Below are 9,917 nucleotides of genomic sequence, written 5' to 3' on the forward strand. Positions count from 1 at the left end.
GATAACCATGACTGAAAATCATAACATAAATAAAGGTTCTCTCTTGTTTAAAAAACATTTAGTTTTAAATAACTTTCTTCCTTAAAGTGAACACTATTTACACGAAGTTACCCAAGCGTGCTGCTCATAACAACAGTTGGAAACAAAATGCCCAAAACACAATTTTGTTTGTAGCATGTACTTTACAACGTGGATATATCAGATAACTGCCTAAAACGCTAGGATGTCTAGTAGGAAGGGTAGCTTACTTTCCGAACGAAGTTTTGCAAGTAGTAAGCGGCAGTTTACTCAAGATGACGATATTGCGTACAAAGCCGCATACTTAAATGTTATGGAAAGTACAGATGAAAGTATCCACACGAGGCAAGAATTGACACAAGGTGTTATATTACATACATATTTATCCCCATTGAGTTACAACTCAAATTACAATGTATGTTTTTGTTGCAGTACTCCAATATGCAGGTAAAAACCCCACAGGAAAACAAATTAACTCTATATGGAGCAAAAGTGCAGGTAATTGTTTTGATTCTTTCCTTAGAGTATATGTCAATGCACTAAAATACTAGGTGTGCAAAACCATTTTAATACCATGCGTATCTTTTCTATTTTGTAGAATTGGAGTAGAAGCCAATCCAAAAATGTTTGATTTTGCCAACTGCTTTATTATAATGTACTGTATTTCAAACAGGTGCAGTAACATTTTCAGAATTTTGCAAACTTGCAAAAGAAATGAAATCAACCAGCAAAAACCAGTTGATCACTGCTTTTAAGAAGATTGATATAAATGGTGATGGATTTATTTCTGAATCTGAACTGTACAGAGTATTGACCTCAGTAAGATATGATGGTTTTAAATAATTGTAATCGTTATGTGACCATTGGTAAAACTTTTAACAGAAAGGTGAAAAAATGACACACAGTGAAATAAGGAAAATTCTTGACATGGCAGATGCCAACAAAGATGGGAAACTAGACTATGAAGAGGTTGGACTATAAATCTGTGCTACTTGTATGTGACAAAGCTAATTTGTTTTGCAGTGGTATTTTTCTGGTAACAATTAAAAATAGGGCAATGACTTCTCATTTTAAATCATTCAAATTGTGTTTTTTCTTTAACACAAAGTGTATGTAAATAAAAAATCACAACCATCAAATTTATTAATCAGTTTTTTCTCTGTGCAGTTTTCAGCAATGGTCTTGTCCACATCAAACGAATGCAAGACTTTTAATGTACAAAAAATGTTTCCAAATCGAACAGATCCCTATTCCACAGCTCAAAAGCCGGTTCCAACAAAACGTAAGATATCCATTTCATAAGGAATTTATTACCATATACCTTTGATTTCTACATTGTGTTGCAGGAAGTTCCACTGCCAGACCTGGTTCTGCAATGAGTCGAAGTGAATCTGAAGATACCACTCGTGAAAAACTAAACTCACAATCCTCCTCCCGGCCATCATCAGCGGTTGCACCCAGAAAAGAAAAGGTGGCACTGCAAAGACTTGATGATGCTATCAGGGTTCAAGGGTCAGCACCGAACTTGAAGTCCACCAATGACCATCCCAAAACACTCAAGGTACACTAAACGATTTTATTTTTAAAATTTTGTTTATATTTTGCATTTGATTTTCATGCAGGGCTGGAATCATGTCCACAGCAAAGGATGTTTTTTCACTGATCTTGAAGAAGACAGTACAACTGTCAGCCACATTTACAAACTGGAATTGCCATTTGCCTCTAATGTGTGGTTAACCATCAAACCATATGTTGTATCTGGCAGTGAGGGTACAAGACATTGTGTGCACTGAAATACGTAAATAAAGTTGTTTATATATATATATGTAGAGAGTCGCAAATCCAATGTGGATGTTGGTGCCTTCATATACAGAGAGTCTAATACTGATGAGAGTACACTGGTCGCCTTCACTGAATCAAAGGATGAACAGGTAAGATTATTATTTTTGCATGTTTTGTGCAAAATGTTTCCAATCTAATATAATTGTACACATTAGCAATGGTACTGGAGAGGAGATTTAAGAAGTGGAACTTACAAAGTAATTCCATTCACAACAGGATGCAGGCTCAAATCCAGGGATCTTGGCATATCAGGAGACTTCCAACTTACTCGAAAAGACCAAAATGGCGAATACCAACTTTCTCGGGCCTTCAGGTGGACTAGGAACTCTAATGTCACATATATTTACACACTGAAGTATTTAATATTTTTTGCAACAGATCTGCATTAGGTGATGTATTCCAGATCTGTGACTTAGATGGAAATGGATTTCTCAACAGAAATGAGTTTAATTGGTATCAAATGATGACCAGTGATGAGGAAGTGGATGATGAGGCCTGGCAAATTGTTCTAGGTAAGATGCCATCCTTTGCCTAAGCCACATATGAAAAAGTGGTGTATGTTTTTGTGGAGCAGATAATCTGGAAGTGGAGAATGATGAAATTACCAAGGAGGGATTCGTTAAGCTGCATCTGATGCAAGCTCAAGAAGATGGTGACGAAGCTCAACAAGAGTTTGCTGACATGATGAAGCACGTTGGGTTTAACAGTAATTTACAACTGGATCAGGTAAGAAACACAAATGTTACAGGTTAATAGTAAAAAAAATAACAACAACAAACACATATGTAAAGCATCGAGTCAATAAATGATAAACTGCAAACAGTGCACACTGTTTCAACCTATAAATTCTCATTAGTGTAGCTGGTTACGAGAGATGAGAACACATACTTGCTTAACTAAATAGCATAGCAGCTTTCATCATTTATAAAATATTTTTATTTTATTCATCAACTGTGTTTTATCAACTTTAGTGGGCTCAATGATGTTTTCATTGGAATAAATTACATTGAGTCCACATATGATTACTCTGGGACAACGGTAGTTTAATATCGTCAAAGGTTACCAATCACAGATGTAGAAGTTGTCAAATCATGTGGAAAGTTGCAACTTGTTTCATTTTTGTAGGGTTGTCCGTTTCACCTGAACGTGTACACAAAAGATTGCAAAGCGAGTTTAGAGGTTTCCCATTTGGGTTCTGGCAAGGACAGTGAAATAGCTTCTGGATTTCTGGACAGCATTGCGCAAAAGAATGTCACCCACAGAGTGAACTGCATCGACGGGTTAGTTTGGTACATTTACGCCAGCGATTTTAGAACATCAACTGCACTTGAAAACAAGGTAAAAATTTGCGGTTGTTGGTTAATGAAAGACGAAACAATGGAGTATTTACTGATTTTTTTGTTGCAGACAGCACAGACAATCCGATGTCAGGCAGATTGTTCAATGTCGAAAAACTGTATGACACTGAAAGGAAAGAACGTCATTCCTATTCAAGTTTTGCCCTATTCAAAAACGGTATGTCAGCTTACTGCTTATTGTGAACTGATGTTTAGAAACGGCGGAAAAACGTTTTTGCCGCTGATACAAAAGTTTTAGATTACTTAACTACTAAGGATAGCATAAAATTGCAGTTGCAGGTTAGTTAAGTAAAACCCACTTCGGGTGTTTTTCATGCCAGTACTACCAGATTTACAAAAAATGTGCGGCACATTTAAAGCTTTTGTAACAACCTTAATAGTCGAATGGAAGTAATTACTATTTCCATGCGTTCGGTTGTTGTTCAACTTTAGCTGTACACTAGTTTTGTATGTTAAACTATTCTTTGGAATGCGCTGCCTTATTTTTGCTTTGCAGCTTGTCGATCACGCAATGCCCCTCAACCAAGACGAATGGATTTACCATTGTACTGTTACCAACCCAACAAGCAACTCAAACCGCAAGGCTTCTACCTCATCAAGGCGGTCAAACAGCAGGAAAACCTCGAGTGTAGTCGACCTCTTTGACTAGAATTGGTCGCGTGCATTTTAGTCGTCATAGAACCGTCCCTTTTAGCGCATAGTGCCTTTTTATACATCGTGTTTTATGCACATACATCTGACGTAATGCAGTACAGTTTCGCTGTATCAAAATCTACATTGACTATGTCGATTTTCAAAATGTTGTAGTATTTTGCACTTTTTAGCTTTTCGTCTGTCCAGTGCCTTAGTTATCACATCTATATGGTACCATTTGTGTGTTTTAAGGAATTGTACGTTGATTGTGTCAAATTTCTACACTATACAAACGGTAAATGTTGCTTTAATAAATACGCACTATACTAAATACTGTGACTAAACATTATGTAGTTTGGAAACGTGATAGCGCAGCTTCTGGTGGTTCTACATCAGGGGTTCCCAACCTTTTTACGATCTCGTACCACTTGGACGCTCTGTACTGCCACGCGTACCACTTCTGGCAGAACAACTAATTTGATCGAATTATATTTTATTCAAGAGAATAATATTGGCCTACTAAAATAACACTAAAGACCCACAATTATTTTGTTCTGTTTACTGTCCACCAATTGGTCAGCAAAACCAGATAAATAAATGATAAAGTTGTGAATCCAGGTTTTTGTGAAAAAAGAACGGACGCTACTCGCGTACCACCTGAAAAACCTTCGCGTACCACTAGTGGTACGCGTACCACAGGTTGGGAACCCCTGTTCTACATTAATACACATCCAACCAAACCCAAATTCGAGTAGCGCTCAACACTCAGTAAGTCTGCTTTTCTTGTAGTGTTCTTTTGGGATAATGATGTGAACAACACATTTTCGTCGGATCAAAAAGTCCAAAAAAGTTTACACAATTTGAATTTTAGTTGTATATACTGTACATTGTGATGAAATATGTTAGTTCTCGTGCAAATCACCGGACCCTTGGACACACGTCACGGGTAAACTGTTGACGAGGAGTCGTGCCGTTAATCAGTCTCCTGTGCCAAGCCCATATAGTGCCACGCGAATCCGGTGTGCAGATAGAGCGGCGTAAAACGTACACAGCCCGCACCGATCATCAGTAGAAACGCGTTGTAGGGCAAGGAAGTGGCACAGCTTAGGGTGGTCAGAGCCGCACTAATGCTATCTACGCCTATCTCGCAGATTGTGCCATTGTTATGAAGGTTATAGCGTCTGTAAATTTTCTATTATAGCACACTGCGTTTTGTTTCAGACGTTTTTGTATGCCTTTGGATAGGTTATTTGTTTGTTAAGATGTAACTAGTCTATTTTGGATTTTAATAAACGACCAACTTCGCCAGGATGGATGCAAGGACGGTAAGTTTACATTTCGTGTGTTTTTCGTACAGTTAAAGTCTGTTAGTTCCCGCTGCGCCGGATTCCTTAAAGAAAGGATTACTCACCAACTTGTCGGTTTTCGATCGCCTTTCTTTCGGCAACAGTACCGCCAGATCGTGATAACAGTCATCTGGAAGGCTGGATCGATGCGAGCATTGCAAACGTTTCAGTGGCAGATGTTGGTGCAATATTTCCTCTCTTAGTACGAGGAATTCCGAATGCGAGTCCAGACATAGAACTGACGCGACTGTAGTAACTTTGATTGTGTTGTGTTTTGTTGAAATATCAACTTGTTTGCAGAGAGTTGCGAAACCGAATCGGCCCCTGTCGACATTTGAGATTACCCTGCAAGTACAGAGTGGAATATCTGAGAAGGAGGCAAGCTTACTGAGTCAGCTAAACAGCATTGCAATGGATAATAAACGTACGGTAACGTTTTCACTACTTAACATAGCACTAATGGTTGTGCTACCATTTAATACGTTTGGTATACGCTACGTATGATGGTTTCGTTATTTCCGCCTATTTAATGAGTTTATAATTATAAGTGTTTTATATACTGAACTGAAAACATGCCACCCCAATTCTAGCGTTTATTGAATACAATTCATCGAAAAAGGTTTACGCATTCTGGCATCAATTGTCACACAGATTCATGAATTATGTAACATCATTCCACTTTAATAAGCCAGGTGTTTTACGTGAAACGGCAACGTAACTTCAGTACATATAGCCTACGGAGTTTCCCTTTTGCATTTTCCAAGACAGTATTGATTTTGAAGACTAATTACAGTTGAAATTAGATCAACTAAAATCAATAAATTTGAAAATCGATAAAAATGAATTTGCTAGTATAGTATACAGCACATGGTTCAAAATACATGACATTATAAATCATTTTGCAGAAGAAAAAGATGATTCAAGCAATGTGACAGGAACTGACAACAATGGCGAAGGGCTTAACGTCGATGACACACCGATAGAAACTGTCGTGGTGCCTTCGTTAGAGACTTGCCAATCAACAATTACAGAAACTGAAGTTTCTTCGCCATCTGATATTGCACAAGACGATGTAACAAACCCTTCGCGCATTGACGACGATGGGCCTCTTACCACGCCCTTGACCTACGCCGAAGATCTTTTACCTGCCGATTCATCACAACCAACACAGATGGGATCAGATATTGATCAAGAAAATGAATTAACAACAGAAATGCAACTGTCTGTGAAAGAGGGCACAATCGAGTTGCCGATGCCCGAGACAGCTGAGGACGTTCAATCGATTATCTCAGAGACTGAGGACACTCCTGTACAGCCAGGTAGCCCCGCCCAACAAAAACTGATTGACGACGCGGCGAATCAAATAGCCCAATCCGCCATCCACGACGCAATTTTTTGCATCGAGGATAGTCCCACACGTGACCCCTATGCGTCAAAAGATGACGAAAAACTTTCCAGCGATGGTGAAACAAAAATGCACGCGGACCATGTTGAGCAATCTACAGAGAGTAAAGTGGACAGACAAGAAGGACTTCCCCTTAATTTGCCAGCAAATACAAAGGAAGAGGAGAGTGACCCACACTCGGATAAACCCGAAACGCCATCACCAACAATCGAACAAGAAAAAAAATGTGACCAAACAAATGAAAACCTTCCCCCGCCCCCTTCAGTTTCCGAGGAAACAGTTGGTGACAATAATGACACTTTAGAGTCACCTGAACAGTCAACAGACATAATAGCGGAAACACCAGTTGAGCAAAGTAATCAGACAAGTGAAAATCCCCCTCCGTCTCCACCAGCAACTGAATATGTTACTAACAAGGATAATACACCGTTTAAAGATTCCGAAAAGTCAACAGACCACGAGGAAGACCTTCCACTTCCGCCTCCAGCTAACGTGGATATTGCAATGCAGAGTCAGGTCTCTATGGATTTGCCATCACCACCGCCGTTGGAAGAAACCAACGAACAACAACAGCAACCTGCCGATGAAATGCCAGCCCCGCCTCCTCCTATATTAACAATATCGCCACCTGAAGACTTTCCCAGTCCGCCAGAAGATATAGCGTCCAGCGAACAGTTACCAAGTCCACCTCCAGTGGAAGAGATGGGCAATAGTGTGACTGAGGATGAATTCCCTCTTCCTCCACCAGAAGACCCTGTCCATGAGACTATTGTCGAGGACGCAAATCTACCGCCTCCCCCAGACGTTGAAATGAGCGATGAATCTCAGGAAACGACCCAGCTGATTTCGGAGGTAAGCTCTCTTACAGCTGTGTTTAATTAATGTCACTGGACGTGTGTTAATTCCTATACAACCTGCTTGATGTTTCATGCTGCATTTCAGTTTGCCTTGTGGTACTTTTGATAAATGTTACCTATATTCTAAATGCGAATTGGTATTATCACCACAAACATTCGATCTGACAGTGTAAACGTTGTTTTTTATCCTTAGCCGTTGTGTCATGATGCTCACGTAATGGTGTGCAATTAGGAAATCACAACATAACAACTAATAAACGATATTGCCACATAAACCTAAAAAGTGGGGTGGAACCACAAACTTTAAATAGTTAGTATCAAAATCAAATATCGAGAGAAAATATTGTCTGGATTTTGTTACTCAGTTGGATTTATCGTGCAGAGTTTGTGACGCCAAATCGAAACAAGCTACTTTGCAAACAATTGCTGATAGGTTTGGTACAGTTTATGATAGAAGTACGGTTACATTGGGAGCTAGATTAGGGGTCCAATGTTACAAAAGGGCTAGGGACACTGATGTAGAAAAAGTAAAAACCACATAGGTTAACATTCGTCCCGTCATCATGCATTTGTGTTATGTTTGCTTTCAGAAAACTGTCGAAGCAGCCTCAGCGGAAACAGGTGAAACAAATCCAGGTGTCGTGGAACAATCGCAGAATGGTGGAAAAGAGACCTCGGCTCAGTCGGTCATTGATCCACACACGCAGGAGCAAGAGCATTCCAAAAATGGCAAGTCTGCCGAATCCGAAACTGAAGGGTCGCCAGAAAAACAGAAAAACGCAGAACCTGCTGCTGGGAAGGATATCAACAACGGTGACACACCTGAAAATGAACCTCTGACGTCAGAAAACCCCGCTGCCACGTCACGAGGACAGGAAGCTCAGAACCCAATCAGTGACAAAGCTAAGAAGAGTTGCTGTGTCGTTATGTGAAGGGTAAAATGTCTTTGTGATGTTTGAATGCCAGCGGAAGTGCAACAGTGCTCAATGGATTGCGAACTACGCTGTAAGCGCTTGTGTCATGTTGCAAAATGAGCACACTTTGGCGCACAATTAGAACATCGGCAGCACTGACATTTTGCTGTGAAAGTTGATTTTATGCGGCCACGAAAAAAAAGACTTATACACATTCCAAATGCTTAACCTTCATCGACATACCTTACATTACATAAATCTTCCCATTTAGGCTTGCTTGTTTGGTCATAGCAGCTTGTTTAATATATTTCCATTTGCTACCCTACTACCTTGTAGGATAGGCTACTGCTTGATACCGACAAGTGGATCGGTATTTAACCGTTCTTTCAAATTCAGCACTTTAGGTCGTAACGCGACAAAAGACATATTTCACGATCCAAATGTGTTGTAGTGGATTGCAGTTGTGGTCGGTTTGCGAATAAATTACACGATATTGCGTGCAACGAAAGACTCGTGTTTTGCTTCAAGCGAATCAACAGGCAACTCGAACCACATATACACCAGTCAGACTCTATTTATATACCGACCGAAAGTTCGGTCTATATCGCACGCAATGGGTTGTACGACGAGCGGCAGACAAGGACTGGTCGTTTACTATATTTTCATGTCACACAGGCAATTAGGCTGTGTTTACAAATTAGTGGTTCTACGATCAAACTATAAACAGGAACTACAGTTTAGCTCGTTTTTTTCTGTAGCGTGAAGCTTTGTGCAGTAAAACTGCGTGAAAACAAGCTAAATGTGAAACAAAAACAGACTGACCAATTCAAAGAACCAAACATGTACAGTTTGTGTAGAGAATCGAAAGTAAAACTAGTGGATCTTAAGCCCAACAGCATGTTAGTATGTAGTGCAGTAAAGTGGTTATTCAAGTGGACTTTTAATGCCATTGCTACAAAAATCATTATATTTCATTAAACTTGTTTGACAAACAAATCACCATTTTTTAAAATAAAAGTGTGATTTTCTGCTGCACAATGGGTCTAAAACAGGTTTCCAACCTCGGAACAATTTTGAGGAGCAATTTAGCTTGTTGATGTACATGTGGTTGGTAAATAGACACTTTAGCTCTGGGAATATGTCCTGTAACTTTGATAAAGGATCCAATTTTAAAAGATATTTCTATAGTTAGCATCTACTATAGTGGTCTATTGGGGAGGAATTGGAATGTTTTGAATTGTTAAGTGTGGAATTTGTCGATAAACGTTGTGAACCACTGGTCATACAACAAGGTTGCGTACTTTTCAACAAGGGTGTGTGCCAACGCAGTCCAAATAAAATTTTAGAGTCCTTTTGTGTGTGAAAGGCAGCTGTTTACATAACGTTTCCGACTTTATTTTGCAGCATGGAACCAAGTACGCTAGGTCGCTTGTAAGGCTCAAACAATCGTGGATTTTACCCTAACACGAAGGTTTCGCTTGCATTGTTTTAAGTCATGACGTTAAATAGCAGCCCAGACACATCACCTAAAGGCGGAGATAATC

The 9,917-nt window shown here is 39.5% G+C and overlaps 2 protein-coding genes across 2 annotated transcripts; both read left to right on the forward strand.

Moving 5' to 3' along the window:
• The first annotated feature begins 109 nt into the window (after nt 1-109).
• Nucleotides 110-4,182, forward strand: LOC145222185 (EF-hand calcium-binding domain-containing protein 7-like). The gene is made up of 14 exons (XM_080088235.1): nt 110-380; nt 451-516; nt 692-837; nt 901-987; nt 1,186-1,300; nt 1,365-1,579; nt 1,641-1,788; nt 1,849-1,949; nt 2,016-2,173; nt 2,239-2,372; nt 2,435-2,586; nt 2,986-3,198; nt 3,268-3,375; nt 3,715-4,182. Exons 1-14 carry the CDS (start codon nt 224-226, stop codon nt 3,865-3,867), a joined length of 1,953 nt encoding a protein of 650 aa, XP_079944361.1. The 5' UTR covers nt 110-223; the 3' UTR covers nt 3,868-4,182.
• An 881-nt stretch (nt 4,183-5,063) lies between these two features.
• LOC145222186 (uncharacterized) lies at nt 5,064-8,881 on the forward strand. Its single transcript, XM_080088236.1, has 4 exons — nt 5,064-5,176; nt 5,498-5,621; nt 6,103-7,454; nt 8,050-8,881. Exons 1-4 carry the CDS (start codon nt 5,162-5,164, stop codon nt 8,389-8,391), a joined length of 1,833 nt encoding a protein of 610 aa, XP_079944362.1. The 5' UTR covers nt 5,064-5,161; the 3' UTR covers nt 8,392-8,881.
• The last annotated feature ends 1,036 nt before the right edge of the window (nt 8,882-9,917 follow it).

The sequence above is a fragment of the Phallusia mammillata genome, chromosome 4 (genome assembly GCF_965637545.1).
Source record: "Phallusia mammillata chromosome 4, kaPhaMamm4.hap1.1, whole genome shotgun sequence".
Lineage (NCBI taxonomy): Eukaryota > Metazoa > Chordata > Ascidiacea > Phlebobranchia > Ascidiidae > Phallusia > Phallusia mammillata.